This window comes from Danio rerio, chromosome 23 (genome assembly GCF_052040795.2).
Source record: "Danio rerio strain M-AB ecotype USA chromosome 23, GRCz13ab, whole genome shotgun sequence".
In the NCBI taxonomy this organism is placed as follows: domain Eukaryota; kingdom Metazoa; phylum Chordata; class Actinopteri; order Cypriniformes; family Danionidae; genus Danio; species Danio rerio.
The window spans coordinates 34,289,053-34,310,606 of record NC_141043.1 but is presented as its reverse complement, the minus strand read 5'-3'; the positions used below and the strand labels follow the sequence as shown (position 1 = coordinate 34,310,606).

Sequence of the window (21,554 nt, the reverse complement as noted above, 5' to 3'; positions counted from 1 at the left end):
AAAATCTACAGTATTTAATTCAAGAGCTGAAACACTACAAACAATTTAACTTATCCAATTCACCTATAGTGCATGTCTTTGGACTTGTGGGGTAATCGGAGAACCCAGAGGAAAGCCTAGACTCGAACCAGTTACCTTCTTGCTGTGAGGCGACAGTGCTAACCACTGAGCCACCATGTCGCCCCAAGCATATAAATCACATATTATAAATACAATTTTACCTTTACAAAGATAAACATATTGGTATTAATGTTTCTCTCAATCCACAACACATCCTGCAAATACAATGTTATTCGGAAAATAAGAGTAGTATTTAATGTATATAAAAATATGTAATTAATAAACAGTTTTTCAAGCAACAAATCACTAAAATATATATTTTAAAATGTTTGCTTGTATATAATTATTGTGCATTTTATTTTACAGAAAATACACAAACTGTTTTTTTTTTTGTTTTACTGAAGTGTGTATTTTTATGTCCAGAGGATACCTGAATTGCAGAATCAGGGTTTGACGTTAGAGGAATGGCTGCCCTCCAACTGGATCACTGACACTATGCCACGGAGATGCCCTTTCACCCCACAGATGGGCGATGAGGTAAAAAACAAACAAACAAACAAACAAAAAAAGACAGTCTGCTGAATCATAATTAAAGCATGAAGTGGTGTGGTGTGGTGTTGTGAAACATGATCGCAATATTGATCATCCTGTTGTGTTTGTGAACAGGTGTATTACTTCCGTCAAGGTCATGAAGCTTATGTGGAGATGGCCAAAAAAAACAAGATCTTCAGTATAAACCCTAAAAAACAGCCCTGGCACAAGTTAGAGCTCAGGGTAAGTCTGCAACTGAAACTAATATTAATTTGTCATGAAACCTTGTCAATATTAGCAGTGTTCCTGCACAGCTCTGATAGAAAAAGGGTTCAGAAAAGTTTCAAGCTGTGGTTGAGTGTACAACGAGGAAAAGGTTTGCATAAAAATAGCAGTATAGCCCTTTCAAATGTTAGTTTTAAATACTCCCGCTGACTCTGGATAAGTGATCAATGTCATTTTAATTGTTTAAAAATACTTATTATTTCCATCTCCATAGACACCAGCTTGTGTTTTACAACCATAAATGGTATGTTTTGCTGGTACTTACAGTCAAAATGATTAGCCCTCCTGTTTCTTTCCCCCAAATATTTCCCAAATGATGTTTAACAGAGCAAGGGATAAAGTTTTAATTTAAAAAAAGACATTTTAAGGTCAATATTATTAGCCCCCTTAAGCAATATTTTTTTTCAATTGTCTAGAAAACAAACCATCGTTATTGTTACAGTCACAAAAGATCTAACTACTGTATATCACTAGAGAACTACAAAGCTGCCACATATATGAACTACAACTTCCAGCATGCACCGCGCACACACCCGTTCATGATCCCGACTAATTGCAAACACGCAGAGCTGAAGCTGCTCAAGGACTCATTACATGGATATACAGCACTTACACACAATGACATGGCTGAGTCTTGTTGTTTCTGGACACTTTATGAAGCATTTCTCCTTGCCTTGCCTTGTTTAAGTCTTTGCTTTGATAATTGGTTTTGATTATAGCCGCCGGAACTCACCTTTTTGCCCCTTTTTGACTTCTCTTTTGGATTGCCCACATAATACTGTTTGCTACTGTGCTTGACCATTGCTTGCCTGACCACTCTGTCTAAATAAAGACACTGTACTTGGATCCTCATCTCCATTGTCACTTTCATACTTTTAAAGTTATACAATGCCTTTAAATTGCACTTTAAGCTGAATACTAGTATCTTCAAAAATAACTAGTAAAATATTTTTTACTGTCATCAGAGCAAAGATAAAATAACTCAGTTATCATAAATGAGTTATCATAACTATTATGTTTAGAAATGTGTTGCTCAAATCTTTCCGTTAAACAGAAATTGAGGAAAAAATAAACAGGAGGGCTAATAATTCAGGAGGGGCTAATAATTCTGACCGTAACACTGGACATATATATAGTTATACCAATGCATAACTAACATATACTATAAAATACTTAGCTATACACATAAGAGAGGCTATACAAGTACTTTTTTATATAATTATTTTTAGGGGTTTTTCACCTTTATTATGATAGGACAGTAGAGAATTCAGACAGGAAAGCATTGGGAGCAAAGAGAGGGCAAGGATCGGCAAAGGACCTCGAGCTGGGAATCGAACTCGGGTCGCCGTGGGCACATTGGTGCTATATGTCAGCGCGCAGTACCACTATATGGAGAATGGTGTGTGTGTGTGTGTGTGTGTGCAAGAGACATTTGCACACTTATCTTGACGTCTGAGAAAATCAAAATAAGTACCTCAGCTCTCAGAACATAGTATACATAGAAAGTTTATTTATGCATGCACACACTATACTCTGTTGTTTTACTTCATAGAACTCCATTTAAAAGCCAAAAACGTTTTTTGCACAGGCCGATGTAAAGGGTTAATGCTGTCAACTGATGATCAACAGTCAAAACACACATTTTACCTCTTCCTAAAAAGGAAAACCACCAACAATCTAGAATGCTCATGCGTAATTATATGGAAGTATAATATAATATATAATGGAAGTCAATGGGGCAAAAACAGCCACAAACATATCGAAAGGGTAGTCAATTTGAACAGTACACAAGGGTTGATCAAACTGATTAAAAATATTAAGTTAAACTTTGTATAGCTTAACAAATATATTAAAATACGTTAAAGGAACATAAAAAGATCTGTTGTCTTGACTTTTGGTTTTATGACCCTGTGACCTGGCAGCATGGTGAAACACAAAGAAAATGACTTGTGATTGTGTGCCTATAGGAGCAGGAGCTGTTGAAGATTGTGGGCATTAAGTACGAGGTGGGTTTGCCTACTCTGTGCTGTCTGAAGCTGGCCTTCCTGGACCCAGACTCAGGCAAACTGACGGGCGGCTCATTCTCCATTAAGTGAGTTCAGTCTGCGTGAGTCACAGGCTCTTATTCAACATGATCTGTGCTGAGTGGCTTTTAACCCTTGCCTTGCATCTCTATTGGTGACTCAGATATCACGACATGCCTGATGTCATCGACTTCCTGGTTCTTCGGCAGCAGTTTGATAACGCAAGACAGAGGAACTGGATGATAGGTTTGTGCCCAAATTGAGTGTTTCTGCTTAACTGTTTATTTATATGGGTTTAAATGGGTCAGTGATAGAAATGACTGTGTGGGAGAATGGAAAAGATCTTTGCAAATATAATTTTTTGTAATGTTGTATTTGTGTTTTTCTTGGTTTTATGCATGTTATACTAAGAAAAGCTGCAGTTTTGCTTTAATGACCAAAACGTTTTGAGAATTAAACAAGAATTGTGTAAAAGGTATGTGTCTAAACTCAATTTGACCTGAAATAACCCTTAAAAATTGTCCATGAAATGGAGTCATGGGGTGAACTTTCTGTGATAATTTATGTTTTGATTACTTTTTTTTTGGATGACAAATTGGCTTTATTTCTGTGCATAAAAATATAATAATTAAACTTAAAATATCACAGTTTAATACATAAAGGAAAAAACTTAACACAAAATTGCTTCTTTCATCTTTTTAACCATTTGTTTGATTAGAAAAACTTACTTGTGTTGTATGCTTGTTAGGGAACCCTGTTACTTAAATGTTGCATTTACACAATAAAATAATAAATTAGAATTGCAAAGAACATATGCAGTAGAAATGTGAAACATACATATTCAGATACCTCACTATATGCAGTGATGTCTAACTTTACTGTAGTTTTCAAATGGCTGTGCAAATATTATATAGTGCTGTCTTGAGCTTTTTCAGGAAGTGTCCCCAAAATCTTTTTCTTTTTTGCGGGGAAAATATTTACAAAGCAAACTGTCATAATGAAAACATGCCAAAGCCATATGACTATCTTGTTCATAAACAATGGTGTCAGGACTTTTTATCTTGATGACACTGACACTTTCATTGACATGAATACTTGCTTTTTAGGAATGAGCTATCCGTTTTTGCAGGTTATCAACTAGGTTTTGCAGTTTGTACTAATTGTTTTGAGAAATGCATCATCTGCAAATGTAAATAGTGTTTTGAGAAATGCACCTGTGCAAGTGACTGAGAAAAACTGTAATTAGGGATGTCCCGATCAGATTTGTTTGCCCTTGAGTCAGAGTCATTTTGGATTTTGAGTTTCTACCGATACCGAAACCGATACCTCTAATACATTAAAAAAGAATAAAGAAGATCGAAGAAACAGATCCAGGATGTTCCTTATTTTTTTATTTACGTCTTCTTATTTTAACATTGAACAACTCTGTTAACAAACAGAGCACTTCTGTGAGGTAGCTTGAACAATCAAGTAATAAATAACATCAATTTTTCAAATTTGGACTTTAGTGCAACCGTAAATACAAAAAAAAAAATCTAATATAAAAACAAATAGCACCTCAACTTAAAGCACCCGACAGGCAATCCCAAGTTTTCATATCTCATAGTTTACTATGGCAATGTTGTTGTCATCAACTTTTTAATACATCTAGACTGCAAACATACTCGTGCTTTGGACTTTGGACAAGCTGTTTCTGCAACAAAGTGATGTCATGCCACATTCATTGCAGTTACTGTGTGAAGTCAAGAGAAGTCACATACACTGTGGAAAAGAGGTCCTCGCATAACTATTAAAAAATAATGTTAAAAAATTATGAAAAATAATATAAATAAATAAATATATTTCCATCCATTAAAAAAAAAAAAAAATATATATATATATATATATATATATATATATATATATATATATATATATTTTTTTTTTTTTTTTTTTTTAATGGATGGAAACCTGCCGTGTATAATGTCTAGTGTTTTTTATGCACCTGCTGAAGCAGCATATACTATTAATCTAGGGATTTAAGAATCTGTGTTGATTCAGTGAAAACCAGACCTTTCAGCATGTACTGGGTTAAAACAACACAATTTTAAACATGTGATAAACCAAAAGAGCTGTACCCAAAATTAAGTCAGTAAGAATACATACACCCCTAATATAAATATGTTTACCTTGCATTTCTCTGTCAGGTGATCGTTTCCGGGCAGTGATTGATGATGCCTGGTGGTTTGGTACGATTGAGAGTCAAGAGCCGTACCAGGCCGAATATCCAGACTCTCTGTTCCAGTGCTACAACGTCTGGTCAGTTCTGTGTCCATTTTACACATTTTTATGCATAAATCACTTCTCTTCATTTCACTTCTCTGCCTCTTTGATTTTTAAGTTTAAAGCCAAATAGGATGTGTATAGAAGCTTAGATAATAATCTTGTGTGTTTAGTATAATGTTACAGATATAACAGTAAATGAACTTGACAGCTTTGTGTTAATGTGTGATGCAGCTGGGATAATGGAGATACTGAGAAGATGAGCCCGTGGGACATGGAGGAGGTTCCTGATGAAGGTTTAACATGTTCCTCACGTAGATCTTTGTCTAGACAGATCCATCAACAAGCTTAAATTCAACATTAAAATCTATATTTTAATTTAGCATGGATGCATTAATTGTCAAATTTACAGTAAAACTTTAGTCAAATAAACAGTTTAAACCTTAAAGTCTTCACAGGATCCTGAAAACAAAAAAATATGATTTTCACAAAATATTATGCAAATTTAAATACTAATGATTGTCAAAAAATATTTTATCCAAATTATCATTAGAATTATTTGTGAGGAGTCATGTGAAACTGTAGACTGGAAAAATCACATTGAAAATTCAGCTTTGTAACATACAGGGTATCCGCTGGGTCTTAAAATGTCTTAAAATTCAAAAACTAAATTTTAGGCATTAAGAAGTTTTAAATTTACTGAAATATTGTCTTGTTGGTCTTAAATTATTTTAAAAATTGTCTTAATTTTCCTTTGTTTATGTAAAGCTATATAATCTATCTGACACACATCCAATCACCAACAATACATCTCACCAAAACTCTATTCATAACTAATATTATAACCCACTGTCATGCATACATTTACATTTAAAGATTTATTTTTAAGTAATCTAAAAGAAATATGTATACAACTAGGGTCTGCTTGTTTTGATACACTATTTAATATATGTGACCAAGAAATGACTAATTAGAATTAGTTTTTTGATAGGCCAAGTACATTTTATTTGCTGGGCCATTCAAAAAGTCATTAGTGCTTAGCCTTAAATTAGTCTGAAATTTCAAGATTTTTAAAAAGATCTTAAAGTCTTACATTTGACTTAGTGAAACCTGCAGAAACCCTGACCACATAATGTACCACTAAAATTACAAAAACATTACACAATGTCTCAGACTTTTATAATGTATAATTCAGTTGAAGGATTTGCCATTAAAAAGGCTTTTTTATCATTTACAAAAATAATATTTTAGCCGTTCACTGAACCACCTATGCTGATGCACAAATCTAACAAAACAGAAACGGATGTAAGAATACATTGAGAGAGTGCATAAACTGTGCTAAATATAATAATGTCAACCATATTTAATTAATCTCATAGCACATTAATTTTCACAGCTCTAATATAAGCACATAAGCACACGTCGAGCAATATAAACACCTCTGATTACATACACTGTACCAGACTCCTGGTTATTAGATATGTTCAGCCTTGATAAAAGATCTTGAGTGCACTTACATAAGTAACTGAATGATTTAATGTTTTTATTATAAATTATATTATATTTAATATATTATTTATTACTATTTTTATTTATTATTTAACATTTTTATTTGAAAGTAATTAAGTATGTTTACCAAGCATGCTCTTTCCCATTGGATGTGGATAATTTTAGGCTTTTATTGTGCTTGTGGTGACATTTGGTCCTTGTGACATCAACAACGCAGGCGAGTTAGTGCTCATGGCAACCATCAGATTGAGAGTATCAGCTGTTCTGATGTCCAGCTGGCTTTATTTTAATAAGCAATACAGTCAGAGCTGTGATAGTGTCTGGTTTTCTTCTGTCTCATTGTCTCTGTCTGTCTGCAGTAGTATTTCCTGAGGAGCTAGGCCTCAGTATGGCTCTCACTCAGGACGAGCAGAAGGCCTTACTGTACAAGCCGCTGGACGGAGAGTGGGGCTCACGAACACGCAACCAGGAGTGTGAACGCATCATCAGGGGCATCAACCAGCTTTGCACTCTGGGTATGGTCTTATTATTTAGCATTAAGATGATATCTGTGATAATAACACTCACAATGCTGTGGTCAGAACTGTATTTGAGTCCTTAATATAGTTGCATTCACACACATTTCAAATGTTCACTTATTACATTGAAAGGACTCACACAGTTATATTTTAAGGAAAGCCTTGCCATTTGGTGATCAACCTGTTCGATGTTTTGGATGGAGCTCTGTGAAACTAAGATAGTCAGGGTTTATATGGTCCTGGAAAACTGGAAAGGTCATGGAAAATAACCAAGGCATTTTCCAGGCCTGGAAAAGTTTTGGAAAAAACAAATAAACCCAACATGTTTTGGAAAAGTCGTGAAAATTTGTTTAACAAGCATCTGTGTACTTGAATATATTTGAGATGATAATATTGGGTAAATTTTGAAAATAATTTCGCTGGCTGTCTTTTCACAACTCGCAGTTTTAGCTTCACCTCTCTTTCACTCGCTTTCATCGTAATTCAAGAAACATTTTAAGTGTCATGTCCAGAAACAATCTCTAATAACTACAGAGGTAAGATACTGTGGGTGCTAAAGGCTAATTTATGAGACAATATAATATCATTTAAAACACAAGCAAACATTTATAAAATATTTTCACACGGACAGCAAGATACTTTTTGAATACTATTTTGCAGATGTAAAACTAAATGTAAACTACACAGATTGTCACATATTTGTTGATATGCTCTAATAATTTTGAACATACATTTTGTTTAGCATGTGTACATAGACATTACATAAAACATAGAGAATATTTACCTCAGTTTTGCAAAAGTCATGGACAAGTCCTGAAATGTTTATAGTAAAAATGTGTATGAACCGTGGATAGTATTATCTGAATATTTTTTGGGATTTATTTTAGTTGCAGTAATCAAAGAGCAGTGTTTGCTTTAGGATTTTTTTCCAGCTGTGATGGCAGGTCTTTTACACAGATCTTCTAACTATCTTTAACATTATTTAAATGATAAAAGTCGTGAGCTCAGTACTACAAGTTGAGATTGCATTAATGTAATACAAGCATGCGTGTCTCTTTGTTTGCAAACAGTTTGTTGAATAAACGTGTTTTTGAAAAATAAAATAAGCATCTTTAAAATGTCAAAATATGAAAATAACATCTATACAGTGCAATAACACTTAGAAATAATATCTTACAAATATAAAATGCAACACATAAACATATATATTTTACTCTTTATTTATTTTTACTTTAATGCAGACAGTATTCCAATATTTCTGTCTTTTTTTTTAATACTCACAATTTACACAATTTCTGTACTCAGACCTTTGAATCAAAGTGGTTGCCAGTCCTGAACACTGACAGTGTGAACATAGCACAAATCCTTCTAAATAACAATAGCAGCACAACCAATCTATGTACTTGGAATGACTGTTAAAATGATTTTCCACTGGTTGAACAATGCAGACATAGAGAGCCAGTGTAACTTCATCCTGCTTTAAACAGCTTAAGAATTAAAGGTGCTGTTATAACATACAGCCGGTTTTTGTGCTTTGTTGTCGACACTGATGCAGTTGTTGTTAGTTATACTGTAGTTCTTTACATAAAAACTGAAGGCACTTTTCCACTGCATGGTACAGACGGTTGGTTTTACTAAGGCTCATTTGGGGGCATCCTAGAATCTGGACTTTATAGTACCTCAGGTGAAGTTTTAAGCAAGCCAAACCATTACCAAAACTTAATGCATATACACTGCTGATCACTGATTGTTCTGAGAGAATTGTCACTAACAGCATCATTGGATTTGTGGCATGAAACACCAAACCTGTTATATTTAGTAGGCAGCCACTGCTGTTTAGTTGATTTGCATGACTAAACCTTGTGAAATGGCAGCATTGAGGTCAATAGAAGAGGTCCAGATGTTCCTCTTGTTGAGAAGTAAATCCAGCTGGTTGGATGGTATGACCCAGACTGATGTCACATAAGGAAAGGTGCCACTACTATAGTGGTAATCCCATCCACTGTAAGAGGTGCTAAACTGAAGTGGAAATGCAAACCGAGCTGAGTTGTGGCGAACTGTCACAAAAGCCGTCTCTGAATCTAAATCCACTATAACAGGTTCTTTCTGTCTTCCAGATGTGGCGAAACCATTTGAGCTGCCCGTGGATTTGCAGGCATATCCAACATACTGCACGGTGGTCGCTTACGTCACAGATCTGAGCACTATCCGACAAAGATTAGAGAACCGTTTCTATAGGTCAGTGCAAACAAAAAGACAATCAAAGGCCTACATGAACTCTGGATATATTTCTAAAATTCACTTGTGTTTGTAATGTAGATGGTAGTGAATTTATATGTGCATTTGTTTTTTTTTCCTGGTGATGTTTTCTCAGGCGCATGTCATCGTTGATGTGGGAGGTTCGCTACATCGAACACAATGCTCAAACCTTCAATGAACCTGGCGCGTTCATTGTCAGAACTGCCAAATTCGTATCGGACCTCATGCTACAATTTATCAAGTAAGTCAATCATACATGAAAATCACAAGGAAAGTGAAGCAGTAGTACTGAATTGGGATGAGTGGTACTGTATATTAAATATTGGCCATTGTTGTTTTATTTAATTGGTGTCATCTGTATTGCAATATCCAATTAAGCTATGCCAATATTTGTGTATTATACGTTTATACTACGTTTGCTATTTTTTATAGCTGAATTCAAGTTACAATAAAAACACGCTGTTAAATTTAATAGTAAGCAAATCTCAAAATAAATATATTATAAGACTTACTACTTTTTAAAGCATTTAAGTTGTTTGATTTTAGTTGTTTTTCTAAAGTTCTGTAGTATTTACTTTGTATTAGTATAGTATTTATTATTTTAAAAGTATATATGGTAACACTTTATTTTGATGGTCCATTTGAGTATTAGTAGACTGTCTGTTTAATATCTGTTGATACTGCTGCTAAACAGACATTTATCTGACTATAAGAAACTTTGCAAGTAGAGGTCAACTTAAACTAACCCTAACCTCAACCCCCAACCACAACCTAACAGTCTACTCATAATCTAAAGAGAATTAATCGGCATGTAGATGCAATGTAACTTAAAGTCAACAAACTTATCAAAATAAAGTGAAGTGTGACCATATATATATATTCTAATATCTGCCATTTATTAAAAAAATGTATCTATTCATCATATAATTTATCATTTTGTCTGTCTGTCTTTGTATTTCTCTTTCAGGGACCAAAGTTGTACAGATATTATTCCTCTATATAACAGTATGAAGAAAACCGCTTTCTCAGACTCAAGTGATGTAAGTGCCATTGAAACTCACATAAACCACTTGTATGTGAATGAGATTTTATATATTATTTAGCACTTCTAACGAGTTCTTTTACAGCCATGCAAGTACTGGGCATTCATGAACATAAATATGTATTTACATGTAAAAGGTAGTCACCATCATCAAGCCATCACAGGTGACTTTTTCAGTTGGACATTAGTGAAGATGTTTTAAGAGAAATTGTGGTTCTTGGTGATTCATATATTGCAAGTTAATGGCTACTTGCACTTTAAGGGTCAAAAAATACAAATAAAAAACATACAGAAAAACGTTCACGAAAATACCTCCTGACTCCTGATGATACACAAAGGTTTGGTGAAATGCAAGAAACTAAAATCATGACTAAGCTGCAAGTTTTCATTTTTGTTTGTTTTTTTCTCTCCCCCAACTTAGGATGAAGATGAAGATGAAGACGAAGAGCATGAGGCTCCTTGTACATCTAACCGCAATAAGAAGGTAAAATATTAAGTTTCCTTATAGTTGCTTCTATGCATTATGCATACACATAATGGCTTACGCAACTAATGTTGTATTGGTGTTTCAGAGGCAGCAGCAGCAGCCCATGTTGAGAAGTCTGCGCAGTAAACCCTCGTCAGACCCTCAGGCCTGGAAGGAGCGTTGTAGAGAACTGCTGGAGCTCATCTTTCAGTGTGAAGATTCAGAGCCCTTCAGACAACCTGTGGATCTGGATGAGTATCCGGTAACACTCAGATGCGCACACACTATTGTAAATTATAGCTTTAGCATCAGACGGGGAATTAAGAGGGAAACTATAGTCAGTAATTATTATTATTTATGTTTTATTACAGTTTTAGTCACTGTTTCAGATCGCCTGATGACTGTTAGATATTCAGTATGGAACTTTTGGGTTTTCTAGAGTTTAGTAGATAAAACAGCTTCTTGCAGAAAAATATTGTAGCCGGAGTTTCAGTTTATGGATGAGACACTGACATATATAAAGTAGACCCCAGTATGAACACTTATTATAGGCTCACTAAAACAACAACACAGTTGGTTTCAGGATGTTCTCTGTGATTTATATATATTAGTTAGGTAGGTATTATGTTAAATTAATATGTTAGATAGTAATATCGGAAAATAATTAGATGTTATGTGAAATAAATAAATGTTCATTCATCATTCAGTTTCTTTTCGGCTTAGTCCCTTTATTATTCTGGGGTCGATACAGCGGGATGAACAACCAACTTATCCAGCATATGTTTTACACAGCAGGATGCCCTTCTACCTGCAACACAACACTAAGAAACATCCATAAACACTCATTCACTCACATACACTGTGGACAATTTAGCTTACCCAATTCACCTATACCACGTCTTTGGACTTGTGGGGGAAACTGAAGCACATGGAGAAAACCCACGCAAACACGGGAAGAACATGCAAACTCCATTCACGCGACATTCTTGCTGTGGATGAAAAACCTTTATTTTTTTAAATTATGTCAAGTCCTGATCATATTAAAGAAGATAAAAATACTGATTAGGAATAAGACTTGCAGTGCACTGCCTGCTTATATGCCCTGCTCATACTAATACCTCTTTCAGGACTACTTGGATATTGTGGACACTCCAATGGACTTTGGGACAGTCTTGAACCGCCTGTTAGCAGGAGAGTATGACACTCCCATGGATCTCTGTAAAGATGTCCGTCTCATCTTCAGCAACTCCAAAGCCTACACGCCCAGCAAAAAGTCCAGGGTATGAGATCACGTCCAGTTAATTCCCTACAGTATTAATAACACTTTGGCCATCATCTCAGCAGTTAAGTTCATGAAATACATGCGGGTTGTTTTGTGTATGCAGATCTACAGCATGAGCCTGCGATTGTCTGCTCTGTTTGAAGAGCACATCAGTTCAATCCTGACTGATTTCAAAGCTGCCCAAAGTTTGCACAGTGAACGACTCACCCGACAGCGACTGCACACCGATCGCCTGACCAGACAGTCTGTGAAAAAGAGGAGAAGGAGGAGCTCTTCACATTCAAGCTCCGCCTCTAGGTACAGACAGCATCTGATTGGTCATTTCAGAATATGATGTGCTGGTTTCAGTTTTTAAACTTCTGGTGTTTTTACATGAAAGAGGATTTAAATTTCCAACTTTCTGTCTAACTACAATCCTATCACAAATATCATTGATTTATCATTGGCATTAATAAAACTAAGATGCCTTTTTTACAGTCCAGAAAGGAAGAGGCGAGTCTCCTCTCGTGCTCCTCCTCGATTGGACAGTGCAGCTCCACCCACTCCTGCTGGACCGTCCCGAGCTCCTTCTTTACGACAAACACATCCACAGATCAACGGCAAGGCTGAGACTCCCGTCGTACCTGGTCGGACTCGCAGCTCGGCCCGTTTTGGAAGCCCCATCACAGACGCGGCTCCTGCACAATCGGCTCCTCCACCTCTAGTAGAGTCCTCCTCCTCCAGAGTCCTGCGCACACAGAACCCCCACTCCACTGCAGTCTCTAGAGAAAATGAGAGCTCCGCTGTTCCTCCCAGCAATGGAGGAGGAGCAAGAGAGTCCCGCAGGAAACTGAGGACACCTGTCAAACTCACACCAGGTCGGTCAATGCTTCTGTCTGTTCTCAAAATCTGGTGTTTCTATGTGCTCCTTTTTTATATAGTCTTTTCTGAAATTCTTAGTTATCTTCATTTTGGTAGCTGAACTGCAGAACTTACTTTTTCAACAGACTTGTTTTTAAAAGTTAGCATTGCCAGTTCTAAATCACATTGTCAGGTACTGTCATTTAAACAGGAAAAAAGCATTAAAAATGATTAAAAATGTCATGTAAACACCCTCTTAAAAACTGTTGTCCTTAAAGGATTTTATCTTTTGAAGTCCAAATTTAAATTCCATGTATATGAACAACTGCCAAGGGTCTGATTTCTTTAGAACACACTCACCAGCCACTTTATTAGGTACACCTTAGTAGTGCTAGGTTGGACCCCCTTCTGCCGTCAGAACTGCCTTAATCCTTCGTGGCAGAGATTCAGCAAGGTACTGGACATATTCCTCAGATTTTGGTCCATACTGACATGATAGCATTGACGTGATCGAGAAAATTGAGAAATCAAGATTTATCAGACCAGGCTTCTCTCTTCTGTTTTGGATTTTTTTAACAGTTTTTTATTGTCCAATTTTGGTGGGCCTGTGCGAATTGTAGCCTCAGTTTCCTATTCTTAGCTGACAAGATTGACACCCGGTGTGGTCTTCTGCTGCTGTAGCCTTTCTGTCTCAAGGTTGGATTCAAGGTTGTTGTGCATTCAGAGATGCTCTTCTGCATACCTCGGTTGTAACGAGTGCTTATTTGAGTTCCTGTTGCCTTTCTATCAGCTCGAACCAGTCAGGCCATTCTTCTCTGACCTCTGGGATCAACAAGCCATTTGCATCCACAGAACTGCCGCTCACTGGATATTTTCTCTTTTTCTGACCATTCTCTGTAAACCCTAGAGATGGCTGTGTGTGAAAATCCTTGTAGATCAGCAGTTTCTGAAATACTCAGACCAGCCTGTCTGGCACCAACAACCATGCCACGTTCAAAGTCACTTAAATCACCGTTCTTCCCTATTCTGAGGCTCAGTTTGAACTGCAACAGACCATGTCTACTAAATCTACAATTGAGTTGCTGCCATGTGATTGGCTGATTAGAAATTTGCGTTAACGAGCAGTTGGACAGGTGTACCTAACAAAGTGGCAGGTGAGTGTACATTTTAAAAAAAAAGTTGTTATTTTGTTATTGAATAAACTGGCAGGGGAAAAAATATTATCACTTTGGAAATAATTGAGTAAGAATTTAAATTTCACAGGAGAGCTCGTAATTCTGCCTTTAACTTTATGTAAATGTTTCATCTGTACTTACATGCTCATTCTCTCTTAGGTCCAGTTGATCACAGCTCTCCTCCTCAGAACAGTTTGCATTTGAATGGTCACAGTCAAGTGACTGTAGGAATGGTACGAAGAGGCCGGGGCAGACCCAGATTAGACACACAAATAGAGACGCCGGTGGACACGCCGCCACCTCCACTGCCTAAGACCTCTTCTAAAAAGAAAGAACGAAAAAGCAAAAAAGACACGGAGTCCCCACGACGAAATTTCTCCCACGAGGAGGAGCTTATGTTGCCCACCGGGGATGATGGCGGGGCTTCTTCAACAGCCCAAGACAGTAATCTTTCAGATTCGGGAGAGTATCCGAAAACACGAGGCAGACCACGAATCACAAAGACGATAGACACTCCAGCTCCTCCAAGCCCTAAAACTCTCCGGCGGAGCAGTCGACGTGGCAACGAAGAGATCACGCCCCATACATCTGGCTCCGCCCAGAGTGAGGAGCCTGAGGTTTATATTGAAGACGGGAGCTCGAAAGGCCAGATGAAAACACGCAACCAGGGCCGAAGGACTGCTTTCTATAATGAAGAAGACTCTGAGGAAGAGCAAAGACAGCTTTTATTTGAGGACGCCTCCATTACTTTTGGGACGTCCAGCAAAGGGAGAGTCCGCAAGCTCACAGAGAAGGCCAAAGCCAATCTTATTGGCTGGTAACATTGCCAACTTTGCATGTCCTCTGCGACACAACCCTCAATCCCGTCCTGTTGGGAAAGGGGGAAACCATTCCTGCTGCTATATCAGACTGTCACGATTATTTGAATCTTTCACTTTTGAACTCTTTCAAGAGTCGCTGCCCCCTGAAATCCCCCACCTTATACCTTTTCTTCCACAAAAAAAAAAACAAATCACAAATGCAGTTGAATACTGATTTTCAAATGCACTATTTTGAATGGCAGTGTGAAAGGTACTGAAACACGAATCCAAAATCCTGATTTCATTTCTCAAGAAAGCACTTACGTGAGGATGTGTGTGTATGTGTGTGTGTTTGTGTGTGTGTGTGTGTATGTGTGAAATAACTTGAGCTTTTACTCCGTCTTGTTTCTTTAAACTGTTAATTTTATGCATCGTTTTTACACAGTTGTTGCTAAAGGCAACAAATCAAACACTTGTTGGGAAAGAGTCTATTTTTAACAGATCATTGTGGCTGTAAAGCTGTAGTGGAGCGCAGAGAAGAACCTCATAAATCTCTGTTGTTGTTTTATCGGCTTTGTCTCTGCAAGTCAAGATCAGTGGCAGTGGTAATTCACGCATGGTTTTATATAATTAGCAATACCCTGTGCCTTTTCATACTTATTATCAATACATTATGGCTCCTTTGTACTCCCCAGTGTTTGTGTGTGTGCGTGTGTGTGTGTGTGTGATGCTTTAGGATATTGAGGTATTCAGAAAAGCGTGTGTTGTTTAACTGTTGCTGGGATTGAGCTTAGTGAGCAGCATTTCATGACCACTGTATGTGTGTGTGTGTGTGTGTGTGTGTGTGTGTGCTGGTTTTGGTGGTTTAACGAGGACATTTATTTGTATAATGACATGGGTATGACCAAGGTATTACAATTATGAGTTTGTTTATTAGGACATGTCCTGTAATTAATAACTGTTCAAAATTATACGTGCACGGGGTCTTTTTATGTTCAAAATTTGCCACAGATTTCCTGTGAGGGTTGGGTTTAGGGACAGGGTTAAGTGATATAATAAGCAGATTATAGAGTATTAATTGCAATACTTCAAGGGAAAGTTCTTATATACCACTAAAACAAGTATGTGTGTGTTGAGTTCATGCAGTTGTTGAGGTGTGTGATGGTCATGGCATCATCCCTCCGCACCCAGAATGCACTGTGATCCCTAACTAGAAGTTAAAGTGGTTGCAAAAAGTGTTTGGGCACGTATGGCATAGTTTCAAAATAACTGAACGTCATTGCATTAGAGATAGATGTAAATGTAGTGTCTGTTGGAATATACTTGCAGATTACCTTGAATATGTTTGAAATGATCCATTACATGTTTAATTATATTAATGTCGATATTAATTTATAACTGATTTATATTTATAATGATTTGTTAGCCTTTGCAAACACAAAGTTTATATAGTTTTAGCATCAAAGTGTCAGCACCTTCATATCAAATATTTATACAACACCAACATTTGAGGTCGCTCAAATGAGTCTTCACTTAAAGGTTTTGATGAAAGAATCTCTTATGCCCAATAATGCTGCATTTACTTCATCAAAAAGTCCAGTAAAACAGTAATATTGTAAAAAATCATGTACAAAAATCTGTTTTCCATTTGAATATATTTTAAAATGTTATATATTCCTGTTTTTCAGTCTTTTGTTTCACATGATCCTTCAGTCGAATATGCTAATTTGCTGCTAATGTGTTGTGCTGCTTAATGTGATGGAAAACATGGTACATTTTTGACTATTTATTAACAGATGAACAGCATTTGTTCTGAATAGAGTCTTATATAAACAATATAAATTTCATTTATTTTACTCTTAAAACATTTACTTTTTATCTTATTTATAAAGCACGTTAAAACAACAGTTGTTGACCATTGTGCTGTACATACCTTGGGTTATAAATGAGCAAAAATAAACAACAACATATAAAACAGCATACAGTACAACCAACATAACCAAAACATCAAATGCATACAGCAGAAACATAGAGAGGCACAAAAAGATCAGTTTCATTCCAATTTAAAAGCTTTTTCTAAAAGATGTAGTTTGAACAAGGATTAATACATTAAACCATTAAATCCAACATTAAATGTGTTCGTGCTAAATAAAAAGATGCCATTTTAATAACAACATAATAATAAATAACCATTAGTAAGAAAAAATCTTACTGATCCTAAACATTTCAGTGATAGAATACAACTCACTGAATAATAATTGCATAATGACAATTGCATGTTAATTAAACACCAGTCTTAACATTAGTAAATTAGAGTATTTTAATTTTAAAAATCATCTGAAGTCTCTAATACAAGCGGGGTGCATGTCACAAAAAGAACAATGTAGTGACGAGTGTTTGCCAAAACCCGTTGCTTCTCTGTCGCAGACCCATCGTTTGAACCACGTTATTTATAACGTACAACGCCCATAATGATGCTTTAAACGGGGTGGTAACAACTTCTTTTGAGAGTTTTAGTAATGTTTTCAGTACACTATGAAGGGAACGCAATTATCAAGACAAAGATCGCTAAAACTGAACTGTAAAAATACTTTAAATGCAAATTACACCTAAAAGTGGTGACTTTAATGCTTTTTAAAAAAATCATTCCAAGTTTAAATGTTAGAATGTTCTAAATAAATAAGGCATATGGGGGATAACTGGGAATTGAACACAGCCAGGAACTATGTTTCTAACTACAGCTCCAGAGGTGTAGTTGCAAGCAAACAAGTTTGAGATGCAGTTTGCGAATATTTGTTGTAACAATGGAATTGGTAAACGGAAACTCAACAAACTATGTTTATAATGACGGAACTTGCGACCTTAGTTGGCTAACGATGGTTTTCAGAAACGCACACCAGGAGAGTTGTAGTAGTTCAAAGTATTACCTACAAACATGTGAAACAACCAGAAAGTGACCAGATATTAATAAAATAGTTAATAAAACGACTTTCTTTCTTCTTTTACAGGCATAGTTCAGTCAAAAAAATGTTCCAAACCAGTTTTTCCAAATAAGTCTTTCCTATAGATGTCAGTGGTTTCCAACATTCTTTAAAATATCTTCTTTTATTACAAACAGAAGAAACTCATCTGAATGTAAGTGCATTTGTTGTTGCTTCTGGTGGTGAACTATACTATTAGTATTAATGCAATGACATCAGTACATTTTCAGATGTTGTCTCGTATGTCCAAATGCTTTTGGCATCACTGTAAACAAACCACTATTAACAGAGTTACTATATATGTGTGTGTGGCAATGTTCATTGAGCACTACCTGTAGTTTCATCTATCCTGGAGAGCAGGCCTCTTTCTCTGTATTAGCCGAACTCATTGAACTACTGTGGAAGCATTCGTTTCATTTCACCCCCGATCACACTGAAACACTGTGTTTGATATCTCCCATTCTGATGCATAAGTAGATCCCACAGGGCAGCGAAAAAGAGGCAGCATGCGTGTGGTATTTCTGTGTTTTGAATGTGCCTTGACTTTTGTTTTGTACGTATCTGTATGAACAACCGAGGTGAATCCGGACTCACAATATGCAGTGCAGTCTCTTTCATTAGGGAGCCGGATGATGTTGATTTTGTGTACTTTCAACAGTTGTGGTCTGGGTCATTCATTACGACAGAGCTAATCCAGCCCATAGCTTTAAAACTGGTTTGATGAACCAAAGCCTTTGAATGTGTGTGTGTGTGTTGGTGTGTATGTGGCTGTTTTATGTGCAGTTGATGCATGTCTGAGTGTCCATTTTTCTGTATGTGCGTTACCGTTTGAGCCCCATGTTTTATTGAGCTGGTGTTTATAATCTGTTGCAACATGAAAACTGTATTATATCAGACTCACGACCCCTCTATCTCCTCTAAACTGCACAGATAGTGACATCTCACAGGCTGATTGATGAAAGATGGATGCATGTTCGTGAATTCTCCGGTCTTTTGAATCTGAAGGTACAGTCACGTTTTGTTTGTGGGGTCAGGGTCTTTTCTTTTCCCACCTCCTTCCAGTCTTATATCCTCAGACGGAGAGGTCTTTCTATGTTAGTTTGTATACTTTTATATAAAGGAAAAAGTGTAAATAAAGACGTTAAATAGAATGTATGTGTAGGGTGTACTGCTGTCACATTAGTTCATACTGATATTTTAAGGAAATAAACATTTGTGTTTCCACATTCTGTCTTGTTTTTTTTATTACATTTTTGCTTTGATTGCAGTTGTGTGACGCCTGGCTTCATCACAGGTAGGAAAAAATGAGGAGAATTATTTAAACAGCAGCACTTCTATTCATTGTAAACAAAAACATATTCGGGAGAAACATGTAACTCTTCTCAATTTATTTTAAGGAGAGTCTTGGAGCTGCTATTGAAAAAGCTCTATCACCTCGACATTTCAAGCGTGATCGCGGAGCTGTCAAATAGAGTCGATCCTTAGACAGGGTTCATGAATGCTTTTCTTACATAGATTTTTTTCTCTTGTTTCTAGTCCAAATATTTAAAAATTCTTATATCAAGAAGTATTTTCTTGGCAAGTAAAACATACTGTCTTGTTTTCAGAAATAATATGCCAATATTAAATGTGTTTTTCATTAAAACAAGCAAAAAAATGTGCCTATGGGGTAAGCAAAATAATCTAGTTTTTCCTTTTGACATAGGATTATTTTGCTTACCCCATTGGCAGATTATTTAACTTGTTTTAAGGAAAAACTCACTTAATTTTGGCATATTATATCTTAAAACATGACATGTTTTGCTTGTCTAGAAAATTCTGCTTGATTTAAGAGTTTTTAGATATTTGGACTAGAAACAAGACAAAAAATCTAAGTAAGAAAAGCATTTTTTGCAGTGCATTTTTACTACTAAAATTTCATGGCTTCCAAAACATTTTCCAGAACATTCAAGTACATTTTCATGACGTAATGTTTCATGTAATGTCTTCATATACATGATAAATAATAAGAAAAACAATGACGTTCAAATTTATTTCAGCATATCATAGAGCACGCAACAATTTATTTTGTTTCAATTTGTTTTTATATCTAAGTAAAATTGATTTTGATAAAGCTTAAACAGCACTAACAATGTGAGAGCAAGTTTTTGGCCAAGGACAGAAAAAAAAGTAAAGACAACTAACCTATATTCAAGTTAGGTCTGCACAATATATTGTTTCAGGATCAATATCGCAATGTGTGCATCTGCAATTATATAATTATATACTATATATACAATTATATAATTCTGATTATAGTTTAATATAGAGTTTAATCATAATGGAGTAAAGGTTTATCATCTGCATGCATTTTTAAAGAGATTGTTCACCCAAAAATTACTTACCATTTATTACACCCTTGACTTGTTTCAAACATTTATGAGTTTTCTGTTCTTTCTTTTTTTTTTAAATGAACACAAAAAGAAGAAATATTAATTCCTATAGTATTGAAACAAGTGTGAGTAAATAGTGAGTACATTTTAATCTTTGAGTAAACTGTCCCTTTAAAGAGCCCATATTATGGGTTTTTGAAAATTCCCCTCCATGTAGTGTGTAACACAGCTCTAAGTGAAGTGAAGTATCCAGCTAAGGCTTAAATCTGTAAGAATACAGTGTTTAAAACGGTTGATTCATCTATAAAAGAGTCGACTCATAGTGCTTCAAACGAATCGCCTTGATACCGACTCATTAGGTGTTCCGCCATGACGTACGAACGAAACCAAGGCTGTTTCTCAATATGCGTTCTTCAGCGGTCTTGCGTCCTCGTGTTCTCGTGAAACGTCATCATCAGCTGCCTAAGTTCAGTTCCAATACTCAAGACCGCAAGTACGGAGGACGTGTGAAACTTCCCGGATGTGTTCTTGATATCGAGGACGCACCGATGCAGACTTCAACAGCGAGCTCGCTCTGGAAGTCCCAGAAGTCATTGCGACTGGAGGTGGGAAGCGCAGCATTTTATTTAGATTTATTATTAAAGTTCAGAGATATTACTTATTTACCTCAGGAGTTTCCCTAAATGAAACGGTGAAGGTAAACATTAACATGAACATCTTAATAAAGGAATAAACACATTAATTGTGTTTGTTTGATGAAATTCGTATTAAAATTAGTTTTATTTATATTGTGCAGAGTATATTTATAATGTTTTTATGCAAAGTATATATTTTGAAGAGGGGGGAAACAATAAATCGTTGTATGAAGGCTGTAATGTTTAAATAATTTCCATTTAAAACGCGTGAAGGTCACATGACCATCAGGAAGAACGCAGCATCCCATTTCTCAAAGGACGCGTTCTCTGCCCTCGCGGTCTCCTGAGTTCGTTCTTCCGAGGACACCTGGCAAGACCGCACTCTACAAGAACGCAAGTCCATTCTCTGCGTTCTTGGAATTGAGAAACAGCCCAAGTTATTCACGTGCACGCGCAAACCCGGGAGATTTCAAACCTGAAGCCCCGCCCTCTGACGCAGAAACCCAGACACAC

The 21,554-nt window shown here is 36.2% G+C and overlaps 1 protein-coding gene across 3 annotated transcripts in view; it reads left to right on the top strand.

Moving 5' to 3' along the window:
- The window catches only part of phip (PHIP subunit of CUL4-Ring ligase complex), a 69,460-nt gene extending 50,202 nt beyond the window's left edge, over positions 1-19,258 (top strand). For 2 of the 3 annotated variants that reach the window (XM_087307441.1, XM_087307443.1), the window contains 16 exons: positions 484-597; positions 727-834; positions 2,844-2,968; positions 3,064-3,146; positions 5,087-5,198; positions 5,397-5,458; positions 7,031-7,186; positions 9,307-9,427; positions 9,564-9,689; positions 10,416-10,488; positions 10,912-10,974; positions 11,063-11,218; positions 12,084-12,236; positions 12,342-12,535; positions 12,716-13,095; positions 14,413-19,258. In XM_087307441.1, coding sequence (XP_087163567.1) covers positions 484-597; positions 727-834; positions 2,844-2,968; positions 3,064-3,146; positions 5,087-5,198; positions 5,397-5,458; positions 7,031-7,186; positions 9,307-9,427; positions 9,564-9,689; positions 10,416-10,488; positions 10,912-10,974; positions 11,063-11,218; positions 12,084-12,236; positions 12,342-12,535; positions 12,716-13,095; positions 14,413-15,074 — 2,688 coding nt within the window. In that variant the 3' untranslated portion in view covers positions 15,075-19,258. The remainder of the gene's footprint in view (positions 1-483; positions 598-726; positions 835-2,843; positions 2,969-3,063; positions 3,147-5,086; positions 5,199-5,396; positions 5,459-7,030; positions 7,187-9,306; positions 9,428-9,563; positions 9,690-10,415; positions 10,489-10,911; positions 10,975-11,062; positions 11,219-12,083; positions 12,237-12,341; positions 12,536-12,715; positions 13,096-14,412) is intronic. The other variant, XM_087307442.1, reaches the window with a different exon arrangement.
- The last annotated feature ends 2,296 nt before the right edge of the window (positions 19,259-21,554 follow it).